Here is a 22021-nt window from a genome sequence, read left to right as displayed (position 1 = left end):
CTTTTTCTTTGATTTAATTGATTTAGTGATGACAAGGTGTGAAGTCCACCGCAACAAATTGGCCATATATATATTCAATCCACCAACGGAATCCAAAGCTATCTCCTTTTGTGGTTCCCTCTCAAACATTAATTATCCTTTTTAATTTCTCAACAACTACGTACAGAAAAGTCAAGTTTGTTAATGGTCTATTACCTGCCCCTGCCCCTGCCCCTGCCGGGTCCATCACTCCAATAGTCAAGTCCACTTCTTCATTTCCTTTGATTTCCAAAGAAAAAAACATGGCTGAGATTGCAAGTTGCAACCACACCTCCCTTTCTCTTTCTCCAAGTGTGTTTTGAAACAAAACATGTGCTTAAAGCCCGACAAAGACACCGGTAAATTTAGGTAAAACGACAATATTTAGATAGTTTTTTTTATTTTTATTTTATTTTTTAAAAAAGCCGGTATATTATTCTCAAACAACTTCATACCTTAATAAAACGATATATTTAGAAGATTTGCTAGCATTTATAAAACGTCAATATATTATTTACAATTGAAATGAGTAAACAATTCAATAAAAGAGAATAACTTTTGAATTATAAATGCAGCACCAAGACGGTGGCGTATGTCAGAAGAACGGGAAGAATATGTTTCAGATCTGGCGGTGTTCTTTTGGTTGACAGTTTCATATTAGGTTTTCTCTTTAGAAAATACGTGTGAGCATGTATTTTTGTCTCAAAGTGTCTTGATTTTCCAAGCTAATTTGGCGGGTTACTATTAGGGGATGGAAATGACCTTGTTTACACCAAGTCCTTAGAGCATTCACAATGAATTCTTTAAATTTCTCTAAATTTAACTTTAAAAATTTACTTTTATTTATTTAGCTAGTCATTTTTTTAAGTTATTAAATAACAAACTCTTTAAATGTTTCTCTACTTTAAATAAATACTATTTTTACTGTTAAAGTTAACTACTAAAAGCATTCAATGCATTAAATTCAAGTCATGCCAAACCTTTTAAAGCATTCAATGCAAAAATAATATATAAAAAAAAAAAATTCATGTTCACTTTTTAGCTGTTTAGATTTAAAGAGAGAATCTGACATGTTAAATTTAAATTTTTATAGAAAGTTTGTTAAATGATAATTTTTGTGTATTTCGTTAAAAATTTAGAAAAAATAAAAAATAAATTTATAGAGCTCATTGTGAGTGCACATATATAAGTTATTCTCTATTTGAAATTCCAATCGACAATTAAAGACTAAAATCCATATACTTTACCGGGATATCTTACTATAACCTCACTTTTAGCAATGACTGTTTATTCGCCCTACCTACTTGATCTACCATGCACATTCAACAAATTCTCTCGGAAATCAAGTTGTACAAAGTTGTTAATGATACTTACTCTTAGAATTAGCTTTTTAACATTTTTTTTTTTTTTTGTTGGAAATGAAATTTGCTTATGGGGTATCAAGTAGAGGTGAAAATGCGGATACAATTATTAGTAATATTCGCATTCGCATCCACATAATGCGATTATTAATTTTAGATATCCGTATCCACGTCCACAGGGTTATTAAATGTGATTATTATTCGCCATCCGTATATAAAATAATGAGCGTTTTGAATTACTATGTAAATCTATATGCAAGATTAAATAATACGGTTATTACTATATAAAAGCTAGAATATATTAAAATTTCATTTGTTACACAATTTACGATTATTAGCCTTAGAAAAAGTAAATGTAATGAGGTATGACTTTGAGATAATAGTGAAAAAAAAAAAAAAAAAAAAAAAATTACATAACCTAAAGGTCATAAACTTACCAAATTTAAAATAACGTTATTTTAGTGAATTTAATTATATATATAAAGAAAATGCCGATGTGGTTAGATTGGCTTTTCACGACATAAAGGTTCTTTAATAATAATAATAATAGTAATAGTAATAGTAATAAATGGTATTTCTCCCACCGAATTGAAACAGTGACATTATTGGTATCTCCCTCGATTATGTGGTCCTATTTACATCACATTATTGCAAGAGGTATCTGTTATACCTATTCTTCCACGTGAACAAGATAATGTAATTGACTTGCTCTATTATTGATTGAGGATATGTTGGTAATTCTGAACTTTTAGATTGTCGTCTCTCTTTTTCAAAGGAAATTGACCATTTCTTTTCTTATTGTTGTCTTCTTTTTCCTTCTTTTGATGGTAGGCCATGATCAGCCTTATGATAGTTATTATGACAACATTCACTCTCTCCTACTAAATCAATAGATCAATGGTTACGTATTAAATTGTGATTTCGTAAAAAAGAGTATAATTTTTAAACTAAATTACAAAAATAAATCGTTTATAATTGCGCTTTTAAAAAATTACGATTTGAAAACATATAAAATTTACTGTTTTCTTATGATAGTTATTATGACAACATTCACTCTCTCCTACTAAATCAATAGATCAATGGTTAAGTATTAAATTGTGATTTCATAAAAAAGAGTATAATTTTTAAACTAAATTACAAAAATAAATCGTTTATAATTGCGCTTTTAAAAAATTACGATTTGAAAACATATAAAATTTACTGTTTCAAATCGCAGGGAAGCAAATGGGTATTTTTTTAAAAACGCACAATTTTAAAGACTAAATTATAATTTTAAAAGTTAAACTGTAATTTTACGAAATACTTAACAGTATTTTTAAAAATTATTTTTTTAAATAATACATTTTAAAATCAGACTTTTGAAATACTAAACCTAAACTACCCAAGTGGACAAATGATTAATGAACAAACTTTATTGTCATGACATAGCCTCTGTTCCACTCCTACTCGTATCTTTGCGCCTGCTGTTCTTCCGTTTGTTCTTTAGTGAGATGGTGTGGAGTCCACCCCAATTGCCCATATTCAATCCACCACATTTGACTTGTTTTTTTCTTATTTACCAAAAAGGTAATCAATGTTATCAATAATTTTTATAATAATTTAACAGTAATTTGTCTTAAGCAAAGATTCAACTCGAAGAACATCGGGAATGGGAGACGTCTGTTAATGATTATACTATTTTTTTTTTGGCGTTAAAAAAGAAATAATTAAGAGATGCTTGTGGCCTCATCGGCTCATCCTCATCGACTGATTGATGATGAACAAGGATATCAATTTTTTTACGGAATCAGCTTCAATTTGTCTCTTGAATAACAAATTTCCTTCGGTGCCCTTCGTTGTTTCGTTCCGTAATATTGGATTATGATCCGTTTGAGTTTGCGATTTCAATAAGTACGATTTAGAAAGAGCGATTTGAAAATTTACAATTTGATTTGAAAATGTGATTTTAAAAAAATAAAGTTAAGTGTTTGACAAAATTACAATTTGACATTTAAAATAACAGTTTAACTTTTAAAATTGTAGTCCTATTACATGACATTATTGCAAGAGATATCTTTGATACCTATTCTTCCACGCGAACAAGATAATGTAGTCCACTTGCACAATTATTGATTGAGGATATGTTGGTAATTCTGCACTTTTAGATTGTCGGCTCTCTTTTTCAAAGGAAATGGACCCTTTAAAGTTTCTTTCTTTCTTTTTGTCTTCTTTTTCCTTCTTTCGGTGGTAGGCCATGAACAGCCTTATGATAGTTATTACGACAACATTCATTCTCTCCCCCTCTCTCTTTCTCTCTCCGACTAAATTAATGGATAAATGGTTGCGTTTTAGATTGTAATTTAATAAATAAAAAATACGATTTTAAATTAAATTACAAAAAATAAATCGTTTATAATTGGGCTTTTAAAAAATTACGATTCGAAAACACAGAAAATTTACAGTTGCAAATCACAGGGATGCAAATATATGTTTTTTTTTTTTTTTTTGAAAACTCAATTTTAAAAGTTAAATTATAATTTTAAAAGTCAAACTATAATTTTTCCAGATACGTAACTGTAATTTTTAAAAATAATTTTTTAATTGTACATTTTAAAATTTGACTTTTGAAATCCTAAACACAAACTAACCATAAGCCAAGTAGACAAATGATAAATGAACAAATTTATATATTATCATATAGCCCCTGTTCCACTCCTACTCCTACTTCTTCCATTTGTTCTTCACTGAGATGGTGTGGAGTCCACCACATTTGGCCATAATTCAATCCACCAACGGAATCCAAAGCTCTCTCTTTTCGTTATCTAAAAGAGAAGTCAAGTTTGTCAGGCTGGAAAAAGAAGAAAAAGTCGACCGTTAATGGTACTATCACCTTCACGTGGGACTTTTTCTTAGAAACTGCTTAAATTTCATAAATGAGAATTTAAAAATTATAGGAATTCTGATCCTTAATTAAAATTGCCCAAAGACCCATTACATTTTATCTATATCTTTCATAGTCCATTTACGTGGTTTTGTAATTTTTTGTTTAATAATAACAATAAGAAGAAGTCAATAGTTATTAATTATGTTAATAATTGTGTCATGGGATGACAACATATCATATTTCTTTTAAGTCAAACAATATAGAGAGCAAGAACCTCATGAAAATATGTTCAATTCTTAATTCTAACACGCCATATTTTTAATAGGTGATATGGTCCAAATATTTCGATGTCTAAAAACTGTCTAAATTTCATAATTTGAAAATCTAAAAATTGTAGAGAATTCTGATCCATAATTAAAAATTACTTTCAAACATATGCTAGATTATGTTATTCCATAATTAGATGGCATTTTAAGTCAAACAGCCCAACAAAAGGGTAATTATTCTTTCACTTAACAAGACAATGTAATTCATCCATCTATTCATAGCGACTTTCAATTCATATTCACTTGCAAAATTATTGATTGATGAAATGTCGGTTGTGCACTTCAAAGGCAATACCCATGAATTTTTTTTTTTTTTTTTGGAAATTCTGGGTTCTTATAATCAAAGCACAGCCAATGCCTTTAACAAGTCTTTGCATGATTTAAACAAATTAGTAACAAAATTTTCTTTTGTTTTAAAAGATGATCATAATGCAGCTCCTCTTTTTCTGCCAAAACTTTTCCGCCAAACTTGTTTTAAGTATGTTTTCACGTAATCACGATGCAATTGACATGAACACGTTTTGGTTGTTAATGAGTTGGTCTCCACTTATTACAAAAGAAACGTAATGCAAAGTAATTTCTTTTACGCTTCCATCACTCCAGCAGGCTGTTTCCTACTTCCTTCTTTGGTGTAAAAGTAATTCCCTGTCAGAAACTGCCTAGAGCTGCCCCTGCCCCTGCCCCTGCCCCGCGTGGGTCCATCACTCCAATAGGTCTTCCTTTTCCCTCTACGATCAATATAACTCCACTTCTTCCTTGTCAACCAAAACACACCTTCCTATCTGCTTTTGCTCTGCATTTTGCATTCCCCTTCCTTCATTTCCTCCGATTTCCAAAGAAGAAACCATGGCTGAGATTGCAACCATTTTTCTCTCTCCCTTCCTTGAAGTGTTTTTTGAAAAAATGGCATCTGGTGACTTCGTTGACTTCTTTCAGCGACGAAAACTCTCTGATGGACTCTTAAAGAAGTTGAAGACAACATTCCTGACCCTCAATGCAGTGTTTGAAGACGCGGAGGAGTTGCAAGTTACGAAGCCTGTTGTGAAAGAGTGGCTTGATGAGCTGAAAGATGCAATCTATGATGCAGAGGATGTCTTGGATGAAGTTGCTACTGAAGCCTTACGAAGCAAGTTGGATGCTGAATTTCAGACCACTGCAAGCAAGGTACGAAAGTCCATCTCTGCTTTTCATAATTCTTTTGCCAAAGAGATAGAGACAAAGATAAAAGAGGTTCTTGAAAGACTAGAAACCCTGGCAAAACAAAAGGATGTTATTGGCCTAAGAGAAGGCGTTGGAGGGAAATCATTTGAAAGATTGCCCACGACTTCTTTAGTTGAAGAATATGATATTTGTGGTAGGAATAGTGAAAAGGAGGAAATAATTAACTTGTTGCTCTCAGATGATGCAACCAGCAATGAGATGGGTGTTATTGCCATATTCGGCATGGGGGGGATTGGCAAGACCACCCTTGCTCAACTTGTATACAATAACGACAGGGTGAAGCATCAGTTTGACCTCAAAGCATGGGTTTGTGTTTCCGAAGAATTTGACGTGTTTAAGGTAACAAAAACAATTCTGGAGGCAATAACTTTGTCATCTTGTAATATCACGGATCTAAATCAACTTCAACTTCAACTAAAGGAGTGTTTAATGGGAAAGAAGTTTCTACTTGTTTTAGATGATGTTTGGAATGAGAATTATGATAACTGGGAAACACTTTGCAAACCCTTCAAATCTGGGGCACAAAGAAGTAAGGTCCTTGTAACAACACGTAATTATAGTGTTGCATTAGTCATGCGTGCTAGTATAATGTCCCATCATTTGAAGGAGTTACCTGAAGATGATTGTTGGTCAATATTTGCAAAACATGCATTCCATGATGGCTACTCTAATGCACATGGAGAGTTAGAAGCAACAGGCAGAAAAATCATGAAAAAGTGCAAAGGTGTTCCATTAGCAGTCAAGGCAATTGGTGCTGTCTTAAGATCTAAACCAGATGTTGATGAATGGGATAAGATATTGGAGAGTGAACTGTGGGATTTGCGAATTGATGAGATGGGAATTCTTCCAGCACTAAGATTAAGCTACAAATATCTCTCTTCACATCTAAAGCGATGCTTTGCTTATTGTTCATTATTCCCAAAGGATTATGCTTTCAAAAAAGATAAATTAATCTTGTTATGGATGGCAGAAGGGTTCCTACAACAATCTAAAAACAAAACAATGGAAGAAGTTGGGAATGAGTATTTCCTCACTCTAGAATCAAGATCATTATTCCAAAAATCAAGTGAGGACAAGTCATGTTTTGTAATGCATGATCTTGTGAGCGATTTAGCAAAATCTATATCTGGACAATTCATTTTAAGATTGGAGGATGATTGTTCTCACGAGATTGTAAACAATACTCGCCACTTGTCCTATTTTTCCCAACGAAAGTTACACAGCTTTAAGAAGTTTGAGACCCTTCACAAGGCTAAGAGGTTGCACACTTTCCTACATTTAGATATGTTTAGTTACTTTTCGTTTTACTACTTGAATGGAAAAGTACTACATGATTTATTGCCAACACTAAGATGCTTACGAGTGCTTTCTCTGTTGAAGTATAAGAACTTTACTGAATTACCAGATTCAATTGGCAAACTTAAATATTTACGTTACTTGGACCTTTCTTCCACTCAAGTTCAAAGGCTGCCCGATTCTATATGTCAGTTGTGCAATTTGCAAACATTGATTTTGTCAATGTGTGAACATCTTGCTGCATTGCCAAGAAAGATGTATAAACTCATTAATTTACAGCATCTTGATATTTCTAAAACTAGGATAACAGAGATGCCAGAACAACTCGGTAGATTAAAAAGGCTCCAAACATTGACAGAATTTATCATTGGCAAACGTAGTGGGTCTTGCATTAGGGAGTTAGGAAAACTCACAAATCTTCGAGGATCACTTTCTATATTGGAGATCCAAAATGTTAAATCTCCTACGGATGCTCTAGAGGCAAGATTGAGGGATAAAAAGTACCTCGAAGACTTAGTATTGGAATGGAATGTTGATACTAACTTTTCAGAAAGCGAGAGAACTGTACTCGATAGTCTCCGACCCCATACATACCTGAAAAAACTCACTATCAAACACTATGGTGGTAAAAGTTTTTCAGATTGGGTAGGGCATCCTTCATTCTCTAATATAGCATCTCTTGATCTACATAATTGTAAATATTGCAGCAACTTGCCACCGCTTGGGCAGCTACCTTCTCTACATAATCTCTCTATAGTTGGGTTTGATGAAGTTGTTACAGTGGGCCATGAATTTTGTGGTAACAGTTCTTCTTCGGTCAAGTCCTTTGGAGCCCTAAAAGTTCTACATATCGAGAAGATGGCGAACTGGGAGGAATGGATTTCTTTTGGTGCGCCCGAAAATGGAGGTGGAGCTTTTCCTCAACTTGAAAAGCTTTATATTAAGGACTGCCCTAAGCTAACAGGAGGATTGCCCGTCCATCTTCCTTCTTTAGCAATACTTGAGATTGAGAAAAGTCCACAGTTGGTGGCTCCACTCCCGAGGGCTCCTGTTATTCGTGAGTTGGAGCTAAGCGATTGTAATGAGATGTTGTTAAAGGAATTGCCAGTTGGAATGCATAAGCTCAAAATTGGAGGATTTAATGCATTAGAGTCCCTTTCCGAGGGAATGATAGACTCCAATGGCAATCTTCAAGAGTTAATAATTCACGACTGCCCTTCACTTGTGTCCCTTCCAAAGGATGGTCTTCCCTCTACATTGAAAACCCTCAACATCAAAGGTTGTTCTTCACTTGTTCCCTTTCGCGAGGGAATGATAGACTCCAACAGCGGCGTTCAAAATTTAGTGATTTATAATTGTTCCTCACTTGTGTCCCTTCCTAAGGATGGTCTTCCCTCAACGTTAAAAACCCTTGAAATTGGATCTTGTGAGAAGTTTGAGCTCCTGACACACTTGGAGTGGTCATACCTTGAAAAATTGGACTTGTGGTGCTGTTATTCTCTCAAGTCCTTCCCATTAGATTTATTCCCAAAGCTTTTTGAAATCAAATTCTTGCTCTGTTACAATCTGGAAGCTCTTACAGTTCCAGATCATTATGAACACGATTTAGTCACCTTGTTTATACAAATAGCGTGTTGCCGTAATTTTGTATCTTTTCCGAAAGGGGGATTGCGTGCCCCTAGCCTTGCATCGCTTTTCATTAATGAATGTGGGAGTCTGAGATCACTGCCTAACAAGATGCACGAACTCCTCCCTTCTCTTCAGAATTTGAATGTATCTGACTGTCCAGAAGTTGATTCGCTTCCTGAAGGGGGCTTGCCATCCAATTTGAAAAGAATTGACATTTCTCGATGTGACAAACTTTTTGCTAGCCGGATGTGGTGGGATTTGCAGAACCTCCCATTTCTTACAAGTTTGAGTATCACTGGCATACCTGGTGTGGAGTCCTTCCCAGAGTCACAGTTGCTGCCCACCAATCTGACCTCTCTTTCCATTTATGACTTTCCAAATTTGAAATCTTTGGATAAGGGGCTTCAACTCCTCAGTGCTCTTGAAAAACTAGAGATATATAGATGCCCTAAGCTCAAGTACATGCCAGAACAGGGGCTGCCTCCCTCCCTTTCTATTCTAAGAACCGAGGATTGTCCTTTGTTGAAGAAAGAGTGGCAAGGTAAAAAGGGGAAAGAATGGCGCAAGATTGCTCGCATAGAAAAAAAAATGATTGATGACGAATGGATTGAATAAGCTAAAAGTCTAGCAAGAGTCCTCAAGTATCGTAATACTGACTTCCGCCCAAGCCACCTTTGTCGCACCCCTCAACCGTCATTCAAAACAAGTACTCTCTCTCTCTCTCTCTCTCTCTCTCTCACACACACACACACACACACAATCAATTTCGTTGATTGATTCAAAAGTAAGGCTTTTAACTTTTTATTTTAAATGTTTTTACAAGTACCAAACATAGCATTACTTTAATATATTGTTTTTTTTTACTTGAAAAACAATATTTTTAAAACTTTCCGTAAATTATTTTAGAAGAGACGAAAGAGCCGAAATAGGAATATGGGATATCATATGGAGTGCAAAATTCAATGTTTTGGGCAACCAAACAGTGTATTAACAATTATTTCTTAGTGTTGTCTTTTCTTTTCATTTGTTTTCTAGCTGATAAATGCTATTTAATATTCTTTCATCTTTCTCTTATAATTCTTTTTTCCAAATCCACATGTTAAATATCAAACTTCAATGGTTGATTTTGAAAAAAAGAATGATAAGAGAATACTAAGTAGCATTTCTCTTTCTAGGCACTCAAATGTGATTCTTTACTTGCCTTTTACTTGGCCTTTTGTGTATTGAAATTAGTGTGTATATGTTGTAGGTACATCTGATGTGGGAAATTGATCCTCTTAATGGAGGGAAGGAGTTGGGATTGGGATTGACATGGATAATGGGTCGTGGTCATTGCTATCACCATCCAAGCTTTTGCCGGTGTAGGTACCTCTTAGCAGACATTGTTTGTAATTAACCTTTTAATTGGTTTCTAGATGTAGCTAATGATAGAAGTTAAATCATATGTAGGCCTCAATTTGCTTGAAGGAAAGGTTAGTTGGGAGAAATTAGTGAATGTTGTTGGGCATGGCTTATGGTTTTGTGATGTTTGAGTGCTTGTGCTGCCATATATTTTGTTTTTTGTAATTTTGTTATTTAATTGTTTCATTTTCTAAAAATTGATGTGGATGTGGCTTTTGTTGTTTGCAAGTTTGATTCAGTTAAATCTAGGTTGGATTTGAGTGAATTGGAGTACGTTTTTTATGTTTGATAAACGAAAATGCTTTTCCCACTTGTCACTTCTTCATTTGCTTCACCATTCTGGACATAAGCAGTTGAGTCTCTCTCAGGTTACCACCAAAAATTATTGAAAACTCCATATGAAATTGGGGATGCTTTGAATCAACAAGTTTTGTTCCCATGATTTGTGTTGCTATTAATCTCCATTTCCATCCTTCATAAGTTCAAAGCCCCAATCCTTCCCCTAAAATTTGCTAATTAATCAGTGAAACATCATGTGCTGCTGTCCTACATCGGCTAGGTTGATGATTATCGGTGAACAAAAATTAATCTATCTGTACACTAAAGAGGTAACACAAGAAACTCAACACTTCTCTACCCGAAAAAGAAAGTTATATATTAAATGTGATATCTAATCATTCAAATTAAGTTGAATTTAGCTATGGTATTACCCGTGAGGATCTGTAAGTTGGAACTAGGAGGCAGATGAAGCATAATATGCTATTTATAATGCATGGTTTTATTTGTATCAAAAAGCATTTCTAATTTATTTGAAACTAGGTTAGCAACTGCATTGAATATTTTTTTGGAATTTGCATTAGCACTACCATAAACTTGCGTTGATGCACTATTGTGCCAAGATGTGTGAAAAGCACTTTACATAAACTATTGATATCTTCAGATGCACATGTGTGTAGATCTTCTGTATCAATGTACTATGCTTGTGTTGTTATTTCTTAGTTGATTCAGATGTTCAGCTATTTTGGGATGAATAGGTGTACTTGTGAAAGTGTTGTGCCAAATCAACATCATGGCCATTTCGGTTTCTTTTTCTTTTGTTGGAAGTGTACGGGTAGGTTCTGAATAAACCATTCAGCACCTCAACTCCTGAAAGCTGCTACATGGGAAAAGGTAATCAATGGCAGCAGAGGATTTTCTTGTGTATATATGTTGTATGATCCTATTAAGGTGGATGACTTGATTTATGGTAACAAAATGGCAGGTTGTCTAATATCCACCCAGCACTAAACCAATGGCAAGCTAGTACTGGTTCTGATAGCTTCAATTACCAAACTATTGAGATGTGAAACTGAAGCTGGATTTAGATCGTGACATCATCTGTTGACTATGTGGTGCTGGTATGTTATTAATGGGTTTTCAGTGTGTTTGTGTTTTTAGGACTTGTGTCTTTATCCCATTCTCTTCATCAAATAACAAGTCTTCCTCCAAACTGGCTTAAGGTTAATTGATACATATAGACACACAATGCTTGATTATCTTAACATTCTACAAACTCAATCTAGAATTTGAAGAGTTTCTTGTGTAACACGTGCTCAGTTCAACTTTATGCTTATTTTATTTGAATTTTTCAAAAAAAATCACCACTTCCTTATATATTATTTATTTTCTCTTTTAATATCCATTTACCAATTAGTTTGAGTTAGCAAGTTTAAATTTTATTGGATAATTGCAATAGAAATTAACCATTAGCTGATTATAAAGTTGATGAATAGTGATTTCATAGAGGGCAGAAAGAAAATGTAGATCATAAGATGTCTTTAGGAATTGATGCATGGGATAAGAACTTAAAACTATCCCCACCCCCCTTGTGTTTTTTTCAGTATTTGATTTTTTTGCCTGTGAAATTCAAAGCCCTAATAGCTCTTTGTACGACCATCTCTTCTATGCAGATGTTCTAAGAGCTCCCAAATAGTATATGTCATTTTATGACTTGACTTTTACAAGTCATGGTGGGGCCAGTGTTTTATGGCTTGTTTTTACCTCTTTCTTACAAATTTGGTCTCACCCCGTAGCTTTACTTCATGGTGAAGTTCTCTTTGACCAACTTAACCACTCTAGATTAAAGATACAACATTCGGTCATTTTGGAAGAATGGCAGTAACTTCATGCTAGAGAAACACAGAGAGAGGCAGCAACTAAATGGAAGAAAAGGGGAGCAACTTTACTTGAAGAGATGAAGAAAGAGTGCATCTCACTTTTGTAGATTCTCACTATTTGTGTTGGCAACACTGTGGTTTAGAGAATTTAGAGTATTTTCTCTTTTGTATAATTCTATTTTTGAGTGAGAGTGAGAGTGAGAGTGGGATTTGGGTGTATTGGAACTTTTGAGTTTGAGTAATTTTCTTTGTACTATTCTTTGTACTACATTCTTTTAATAGTGAATTTCCTCCGGGTCGTCTCCGCCAGTAGATGTAGGCTTATTAAGCCGAACCACTTAAATCTTCTTGTCTTATGTGATTGTTTTATTTTTTATTCTGCTATTTTCTGCTTTATTGGGGATCCTTAACTTATTATTGTCACAACAGCATAAATGTCCATTTTTTTTTATCATTTCTGCTCTTATGATCAACTAGTTTGATCATGTTTTCCTTTATGTCAATGTTCACAACTTCGTTACTAAAGACTTATTGGTCATTTAATTTCCAAAATACAACTTTAGCAAGCTGTTTTTCAACCTAGCCATTGGGGATACTGCCCATGGCTCAAAACAATTACAACAAGAACCCATTTGATTTGAGCAGAGTCTTGAGCCAGCATTGGAGGGTGGTGTCCAATGTTGGTGATTACAAGGGGGCAGTGGCATAGTGGATAGCTGTTTTTCTCATGTTTTGCTATATTCCTATTATAAGCTTTATAGAAGAGTTAAGTTTAATATAGTGTTTGCAGATTCAATTTCCTATACGCCATGCTGCATTGAGAAGACACTATTATTACCTCAACTTACAAATATGTCTATGTAATACCTCAGATTTTATTAGACACAATAATTTATAATAATAATAATAACTTATTAAGTAAATTAAGTAACTTATTTAACAAGTTGTAGAAAGAAAAAAAAGAAAAAAAAGAAAAAAAAAAACCACCAACAACTTGCACGGCAAGTTGTTCTTTTTTCTTCTTCTCTTCTTTCTTCTTCTGTTCTTCTTCTGTCTTGTTCTTTCACTTGAGACACGAACAGAGAGAGAGATGAGAGAACAGAGACAGAGAGAGAGAGATCCGGCAACGAGAGTGAGATTCCGGGAGAGAAAGAGAGAGAGATCAGGAGACAGAGAGAGATTGACGAGAGAGAGAGAGGACCCGATCATTGGTGGGTCTGTGCAGTGAAGGCCGGAGGTGCGATTTCCGGTGGAACCCAGGCCCATTTTTGGCCAGCTGTAGAGGACCCGTAGCAGACCCATGCTGAAACAGTACCGGTTTCCGGTGGGTTCGATGGTGGGATGATTTTCCGGCGACCCTAGTTCGTCTTCCGGGGAGCAGGGGCGCGTTTCCATGGGTCATCGCCCGTGATGGTCCCTGTAGCGATTTTCAGCGGCTCTGGCCAGAAATCTGGCGATTTTCCGGTGGTTTTTCCTTTGCTTTAAACAGAAATTCGCTAGGTAATTTCTGATGAATTCTTGTAATTCTACTTTGAATTGTGATGGGTTTATTTTGATTTATGATTTGTTGGAGTTTTCTTTGATGTTAATTGATTTTTCGGTTGAATGGCGTTCGGTTGGTTATGGGTATTTGTTGAATTCTTCCCCTGTTTCGGTGATAGTGGTTCTGATCATGGGTATTTTGAGCTGTAGTGGTCACGGCCATGTGGGTGTGTGTGTGATGATTTTTGGGGTTTCCAATTCCTTGTTTAGCCGATTGTTGTAGGTTTGGGAAGATAATTCTGTTCCCCTGTTTTTGGATCAATTAACTGGGAATTTTGTGTTAACCAATTATGGGTATTGAGTTTTGGTTGAATTTCTGAATTTGACTGAATGGGTGGTATAGCCGTGGAATGCTTGTGATTTTGTTGAGGGTATGTGATAGCTGTAGATTAATTTGAGGATTATCATGTTTTTATAACCGTGAAGTGTTTGGTGGTTGATTGGGTTGAAATCTCGTTAATGGAAAATTCTGTTTGGGTTTCAATATATTGAAAATTATTGATCCATTGGTGAAATTGAGAATAAATTATGGATTTGCTTGAGAATGTTGGTTTTCTATTTTACGATTTATTGTTGGATGATTTTTATTGTATTGATTTTATGGTTAAAGGCTTGAGGATTTACCTCGTTTTGGACAAATTGATGAGAACCCAATTCTCTGTTGATGATCGGTTAGTGTTTATGTTCTGGATAAGATTTTGTAAAGGAAACTGCGTCGTAGTTTGTCTTAATGGCTGCACGGAGATTTGTTTTGAAGTTGCATGGATTATGTGGGAGTTTGGTTGTGCTGAATGTCAATAGCTTAGTTTGTTAGCATAACAAAGTTGTCGGGTTTTTAATATTTTGGAATCTTTGTGTACTCATTTGGGTTTGAAATAAGTGTTGTTGCTGGATTCTATTATGTTGCCATGAGCTTGGCTTGATGTTAGTTTGTTTATGGAGTTTTGGACTAAAGATTAGGTGATTCAGGGAATTGCTATTTTTGGAGATTTTTATGATTTAGGCTGAGCGAGTTCATGTTTGTTGGTGATTTAGTCTTTAAGTAGTAATGAGGACTTATGAATATTGATGGATAGTACAATTTGGAGATCTCTTGTTACATGTTATGTTTACTTTAAGTTAAGTTTTAGGCTTCAAATTTCAGAATGTTCTTCTAAGATTCTTCTTTCAATTTATTTAAATAAAAGCTCGATTCCGATGCTAACGACTAGTCCAGGTAAGGGAAACACTACCTCAAAACCCCGACAAAGTTTTAATAAATCTTTTTCAAAAGAAAAAGTTGGGGATTTTCCTAAAACTCCTTCATTTCGATATATTGATTATCACTTTAAATTCTGTCATGATATTACTCTTATTATTAAATGTGATTGGGAAATCATGTGATTATATGATTATAGCTTTCAAAGTATGAATTGTGAATTAAGATAATGGAACTATGGTTCTCAAAATGTATATGTGCTATATGTTGATTTCATGAGATTCTGTATAGTTGTATTTGTGCATCATATCGTATATGTTGCATGTGCTCCATGTGAGCGGATAATGATGATATTATCGTAATTATATGTGCATATATTCCACAAAGTTTTACCCCACGGCTGCATCGTGTTTTGATCCGGATCCATTTGGGTAGCGTGACAACCACATCAAAAGTGTGGGCTATCGGTCGGGAGGGCTTCACCTAGGGAAGTTCCTAATCCGTCGGCTCTTCTCTATAACGACATGCTGAGCATATTAGGTCCTTCGAGATCGGTCCTTTTGGACGTGCCAAACGTGCGCCGCACATGGTTAAATTGCGGAGGTGGGCCGGTGGAGGGTAAAACTGACACACTGTATAAATGATTCAAGCACCATGCTGCATTTGATCTATTTGCATGTTATTTAACTGTTTCTTTATCTGCTAAATTACTTGAATTTTATTTAGAATTCCTGAAAAAGAAAATTTTACTTTTATTGTGATTTTCTTACTGAGTTGTCAAACTCGCCCCTTATTTCCCTAAATCTTTTCAGATAACACAGTAAGACGGAGTCATTTCTTTGTAATGGCGTAGACCTCGCTAAAAGCAATAGTTCATTGTAGATCGACCAAACCTTTACTTTGTATAGTATGTTTCTTATTGGAATTCATGGCGTTGTAAAGACTTATTATCAGACTGGAATAATATATTAAGAAGTTACAATCTATATGTTGTAAATGTACGCTTCCTTTTAAATGGTTTTAGCACTCAAACTCACGTTTCCCCTTATATCCCAAAATGGGGGCGTGACAGTCTACCAGTCTGAAACAAGGGACTTGGTCTTGTTCCTTCCTCCAAGCTACAATAAAATTTAGTTTAACGTAGCTATCAGAAACAATTTTGTTGTTATCGAAAGTCTCTCATTTTCAACCCAAGCTTGGATATCTGCCAGATTCTCCATCTTTTTAAACTTTGATATTTGTTTTTTAAAATCCTTCATAACAAGCACAATGCAGCTCACAATTTGGCCCAATGGGCATCTGTAAATATGTGTTTAGTCTCTCACACACGCGCTTTGATGTTTTTGGGAAGATTGTGAAATTGGTTATGAAGTTTGATTCTTTGACAAATAGCCAAGATTTTAGAAGTTATAAATCACTCCTTGTTGTATGTGTATGTAATAAATAATTCATTCCCTACGAATAAGTAATTGTGAAATTATACAAAATAAAAAGAAGAAGAAAAAAGGGCACTGGGGTGTTTGGCCAGACCACCCCCATCTCACTTTTTTTATACCTTTTTTTTTTTGTCCTTTTCTTTTGTTATATATATTGTGTGTGGGGAAAATAGGACGCAAGCAAGGAAAAAAAGAAAACATTGACCCAACATAAATCTGCCCCATACAAAGCAGGAAACATCAAATAAGTTTCCTTCTTTCCTTTTTCTTTGATTTCATCGATTTAGTGATGGTGAGGTGTGGAGTCCACCGCAACAAATTAATGGCCATATTCAATCCACCAACAAATAGCCATCTTTAATTTCTCAACCGTTAAAAAAAAAAAAGAAGAAAAAGAAGAAGAAGAAGAAGAAGAAGAAGAGTCTACAGAACTGCATGGAATGGTAGACGGCACATCCTACAGAAAAGTCAAGTTTGTTAATGGTCTATTACGTGGTACTGCCCCTGCCCCTGCCCTTGCAGGGTCCATCCCTCCAATAGTGAAGTCCAATATTCATTTCCTTTGATTTCCAAAGAAGAAAACATGGCTGAGATTGCAAGTTCCAACCACACCTCTCTTTCTCTTTCTCCAAGTGTGTTTTGAAAGAACATGTGGTTAAAACGACGGTATTTAGACAGCTTTTTTTTTTTCTTTAAAAAAAAGCCTGTATATTATTCTCAAACGCTCAATACCCTAATAAAACAATATATGTAGAAGATGCTAGCATTTATAAAACGCCGATATATTATTTACAATTGACATGATTAAAAAATTCAATAAAAGAGAATAACTTTTGAATTATAAATGAGGCACTAAGACAGTGGCATATGGAAAAAGAACGAGGAGAATATGTTTCAGATCTAGTGGTGTTCTTTTGGTCAATAATTTCAGATCAGGTTTTTTCTTTAGATAATATGTGTGATCATGTATTTTTGTCTCAAAGTGTTTTGGTTTTCCAAGCTAATTTGGCGGGTTACTATTGGGGGATGTAAAGGACCTTGTTTACAATGGGTCCTTAGAGCATTCACAATGAACTCTTTAAATTTATCTAAATTTAACTTTAAAAATTTACTTTTGATTATTTAGCTAGTCATTTTTTTTAAGTTATTAATAACAAACTCTATGAATGTTTCTCTACTTTAAATAAATACTATTTTTGATTGTTAAAGTAAACTACTAAAAGCATTCAATGCATTAAATTCAAGTCAACTATATATATATATATATATATATATATATATATATAAATCTAACGTTCAGGTTTTAGCTCTTTAGATTTAAAGAGAGATTCTGACATATGTTAAATTTAACTTTTAATAAAGAGTTTGTTAAATGGTAATTTTTGTGTGCTTTGTTAAAAATTTAGAGAAAAACCAAATTTAAAGAGCTCGTCATGAGTGCTCTTATTTAAGTGTTATTCTCTATTTGAAATTCCAATCAACAATTAAAGGCTAAAATCTATATACTTGAGGACGAGTTTTCCTAAAGTGCAGGGGAACGAGCTTCTACCCCTTAAACAGACATAGTATAATCCTACCAGTCTAAGTGGCGATTGACCGCAACTTCGACCGAAGGTCCAAGAAGGATTGATAAAGAGGTTTAGTTTATGTATTAGTTGACCAATGTGCCTCAACCGATAGGTTGGTCGATCATCACTTCGGCTAGTGTAGAAGACATACAACTAAGGCCATTTTTGCAAATTTTGTTATATTTTCTTGAGGAAATTACACTTGACACCTCAAACTAACACTTTTTTTGCAAAGATATCTACAAATTTTAAAATGTGACTTGATTTATGGTAACAAAATGGCAGGCTGTCTAATATACAACCAGCACTAAACCAATTGCAAGCTAGTACTGGTTCTGATACCTTCAATTATCAAACTGTTGAGATGAGAAACTAAGGCTGGATTTACGCGGTGACATCATCCGTTGACTATTGGTGCTGGTATGTTATCAATGGGGCTTCCCTTTTATTATTATTATTATTTTATTGTTAATACACATCCCCAGATATATGAATATTTCACTTCATGGGTTTTCAAGGTGTTTGTGTTTTTAGGACTTGTGTCATTATGCCATTCTCTTCATCAAATAACAAGTCATCCTCCAAACTGGTTTAAGGGTTATTGATAGTTTTAACAGCGTAGCCTCTTTTGCTTTCCCATTCTTTGCTCGCTCTCAGTGCTGTGTCTTCCTTTGTTCTTATACTCCTCCTTCGTCTTGTCTGTTCGCAGGCACACAAGCTCTCTGATTAAGGTCCTAGGGCCTCACTCTACTATAGAGAAATGACTTTCCGCCTAGAATCTCTTGAAAGTACTTTTGCTTAATTTCCTTTTCTGCCATTTGAGTTCACATTGTTGGAATGGTGACATGCACGTAGACAAGGATATTTTCTTTTCTTAGTTTTCTTTCAAGAGTTTCTTGTGGCAACACTTGCTCACTTCCTTATATATATAGATTTTTTTATTTTCTGTTTTAATATCCATTTAACAATTAGTTTGCGTAAGCAAGTTTAAATTTCATTGGGTAATTGCAACAAAAATTAACTTGTTATGAAGTTTCATTGGGTAATTGAGCTGATTATAAAGTTGATGAATAGCGATTTCATAGAGGGTAAAACTTGGTTATGAAGTTTGATTCTTTGAGAAATGGTCAATATTTTAAAAGTTACAAATCACTCATAGTGGTGCGTATGTAACAAATATTTCATTCCCTACGAACAAGTCATTGTGAAATTATACAAAATAAAAAGAAGAAGAAAAAAGGGCACTAGGGTGGTTGGCTAGACCACCCCCAACTCCCTTTTTTTTTGTACTTTTTATTATTATTATTATTTTCTTGATTTCTTTTCTTTTGTTTTCTATATATATATATATATATATATATATTTGTGTGTGAAAAAAATGACCGCAACATAATTCTGCGCAAATTGAAAAAGGACGCAAGCAAGGGAAAAAAAAGAAAATAAAAGAAAACATTGTCCCAACTCCCAACATGATTCCCCATACAAGTCAAGTTTGTTAATGGTCTATTACCTGCCCCTACCCCTACCCCTATCCCTGCTCCTACCCCTGCCCTTGCCGGGTCCATCACTCCAATAGTCAAGTCCACTTCTTCATTTCCTTTGATTTCCAAAGAAGAGAACATGGCTGAGATTGCAAGTTGCAACCACAACTCTCTTTCTCTTTCTATAAGTACAAGTGTGCTTTGAAACAAATATGTGGTTAAAACGACGGTACTTAGGCAGCCTTTTTTTTTTTAAATAATAATAATAATAATAATAATAATAAAATAAAAAAGCCTGTATATTATTCTCAAACGTTCCATACCCTAATAAAACAATATATTTAAAAGATGCTAACATTTATAAAACGCCGATATATTATTTATTATTAACATGAGTAAACAATTCAATAAAAGAGAATAACTTTTGAATTGTAAATGAGGCACCAAGACGGAGGCGTATGGCAAAAGAATAGGGAGAATATGTTTCAGATTTGGTGGTGTTCTTTTGGTTGATAATTTCAGATTAGGTTTTTTCTTTAGAGAATATGTGGGATCATGTATTTTTGTCTTAACGTGTTTCGATTTTCCAAGTTAATTTGGCGGGTTGCTATTGGGGGGATGTAAAGGATCTTGTTTACATCTTGTCCTTAGAGCATTCATAATGAACTCTTTAAAATTTCTCTAAATTTAACTTTAAAAATATACTTTTGTTTATTTAGCTAGTCATTTTTAAAGCTATTAAATAACAAACTCTCTAAATGTTTATCTACTTTAAATAAATACTATTTTTTATTGATAAAGTTAACTATTAAAAGCATTCAATACATTAAATTCAAGTCAAGCCAAACCTTTTGAAACATTCAATGCAAAAATAATATAAAAAAAATACTTCACGTTCACTTTTTAGCTGTTTAGATTTAAAGAGAGAATCTGACATGTTAAATTTAAATTGTTATAGAAAGTTTGTTAAATAATAATTTTTGTGTATTTCGTTAAAAATTTAGAAAAAAAATAAATAAATTTATAGAGCTCATTGTGAGTGCACTTATATAAGTTATTCTCTATTTGAAATTCCAATTGACAATTAAAGACTAAAATCCATATACTTTACTAGGATAGCTTACCATAACCTCACTTTTAGCAATGGCTGTTTATTCGCCCTACCTACTTGATCTACCATGCACATTCAACAAATTCTCTCAGGAAATCAAGTTGTACAAAGCTGTTAATGATACTTACTCTTAAAATTAGCTTTTTAACATTTTTTTTTTTTTTTTTGTTGGAAATGAAATTTGCTTATGGGGTATCAAGTAGAGGTGAAAATGCGGATACAATTATTAGTAATATTCGCATCCACTTCCACATAATGCGATTATTATTCGCCATCCATATATAAAATAATGAGTGTTTTGAATCACTATGTAAATCTATATGCAAGATTAAATAATACAGTTATTATTATATAAAAGCTTGAATATATTAAAATTTTATTTGTTACATAATTTACGATTATTAGCCTTAGTGGTCTATGATAGTGGTCGTTGACTCATAGAGTAATCGGGATTTGGATTACTCGAAGAAAAAAAAAAAAAAAAAAAAAAAAAAAGCAAATGTAATGAGGTATGACTTTGAGATAATAGTGAAAAAAAAAAAAAAAAAAAAAACTTTACATAACTTAAAGGTCATAAACTTACCAAATTTAAAATAACATTATTTTAGTGAATTTAATTATTTATATTATATATATAAAGAAAATGCCGATGTGGTTAGATTGGCTTTTCACGACATAAAGGTTCTTTAATAATAATAATAATAATAATAATAATAATAGTAATAAATGGTATTTCTCCCACCGAATTGAAACAGTGACATTATTGGTATCTCCCTCGATTATGTGGTCCTATTTACATCACATTATTGCAAGAGATATCTTTGATACTTATCCTTCAACGTGAACAAGATAATGTAATTGACTTGCTCTATTATTGATTGAGGATATGTTGGTAATTCTGCACTTCTAGATTGTCGTCTCTCTTTTTCAAAGGAAATTGACCATTTCTTTTCTTATTGTTGTCTTCTTTTTCCTTCTTTTGATGGTAGGCCATGATCAACCTTATGATAGTTATTATGACAACATTCACTCTCTCCTACTAAATCAATAGATCAATGGTTACGTTTTAAATTGTGATTTCGTAAAAACGAGTATAATTTTTAAACTAAATTACAAAAATAAATAGTTTATAATTACGCTTTTAAAAAATTACAATTCGAAAACACATAAAATTTATTGTTTCAAATCGCAGGGAAGCAAATTGGTGTTTTTTTTTAAAAACGCACAATTTTAAAGATTAAATTATAATTTTAAAAGTCAAACTGTAATTTTACAAAATACTTGACTGTATTCTTAAAAATTATTTTTTTAAATAGTACATTTTAAAATCAGACTTTTGAAATACTAAACCCAAACTAAGTGGACAAATGATTAATGAACAAACTTTATTATCATGACATAGCCTGTTCCACTC

The 22021-nt window shown here is 33.6% G+C and overlaps 2 protein-coding genes and 1 long non-coding RNA gene across 3 annotated transcripts in view; all 3 read left to right on the top strand.

Moving 5' to 3' along the window:
• The first annotated feature begins 5274 nt into the window (after nucleotides 1-5274).
• LOC133879850 (putative disease resistance RPP13-like protein 1) lies at nucleotides 5275-9139 on the top strand. The gene is made up of 2 exons (XM_062318638.1): nucleotides 5275-9021; nucleotides 9114-9139. Exons 1-2 carry the CDS (start codon nucleotides 5415-5417, stop codon nucleotides 9137-9139), a joined length of 3633 nt encoding a protein of 1210 aa, XP_062174622.1. The 5' UTR covers nucleotides 5275-5414.
• A 94-nt stretch (nucleotides 9140-9233) lies between these two features.
• LOC133879718 (putative disease resistance RPP13-like protein 1) overlaps nucleotides 9234-22021 on the top strand; it is a 37416-nt gene continuing 24628 nt past the window's right edge. Inside the window, exons 1-5 of the transcript XR_009902140.1 lie at nucleotides 9234-9420; nucleotides 9964-10073; nucleotides 11150-11285; nucleotides 11377-11512; nucleotides 12065-12681. The gene's annotated coding sequence lies outside the window, so the exon portion shown is untranslated. Of the gene's footprint in view, nucleotides 9421-9963; nucleotides 10074-11149; nucleotides 11286-11376; nucleotides 11513-12064 lie in introns of the transcript that reaches the window.
• Nucleotides 13314-15997, top strand: LOC133880200 (uncharacterized). The gene is made up of 2 exons (XR_009902210.1): nucleotides 13314-13771; nucleotides 15824-15997. It is a non-coding gene; the product is annotated as an uncharacterized LOC133880200 (long non-coding RNA).

The sequence above is a fragment of the Alnus glutinosa genome, chromosome 10 (assembly GCF_958979055.1).
Source record: "Alnus glutinosa chromosome 10, dhAlnGlut1.1, whole genome shotgun sequence".
Taxonomy (NCBI): Eukaryota; Viridiplantae; Streptophyta; class Magnoliopsida; order Fagales; family Betulaceae; genus Alnus; species Alnus glutinosa.
The sequence above is the reverse complement of the archived record's forward strand: the minus strand, read 5'-3'. Positions and strand labels throughout refer to the sequence as shown.

Coding starts and splice junctions, on each gene's coding strand:
- LOC133879850 (XM_062318638.1), top strand. CDS start 5,415: ATGGCTGAGATTGCAACCATTTTTCTCTCTCCCTTCCTTGAAGTGTTT. Junction 9,022..9,113: donor GAGTATCACTGGCATACCTG/GTGTGGAGTCCT, acceptor TCTTTGGATAAG/GGGCTTCAACTCCTCAGTGC.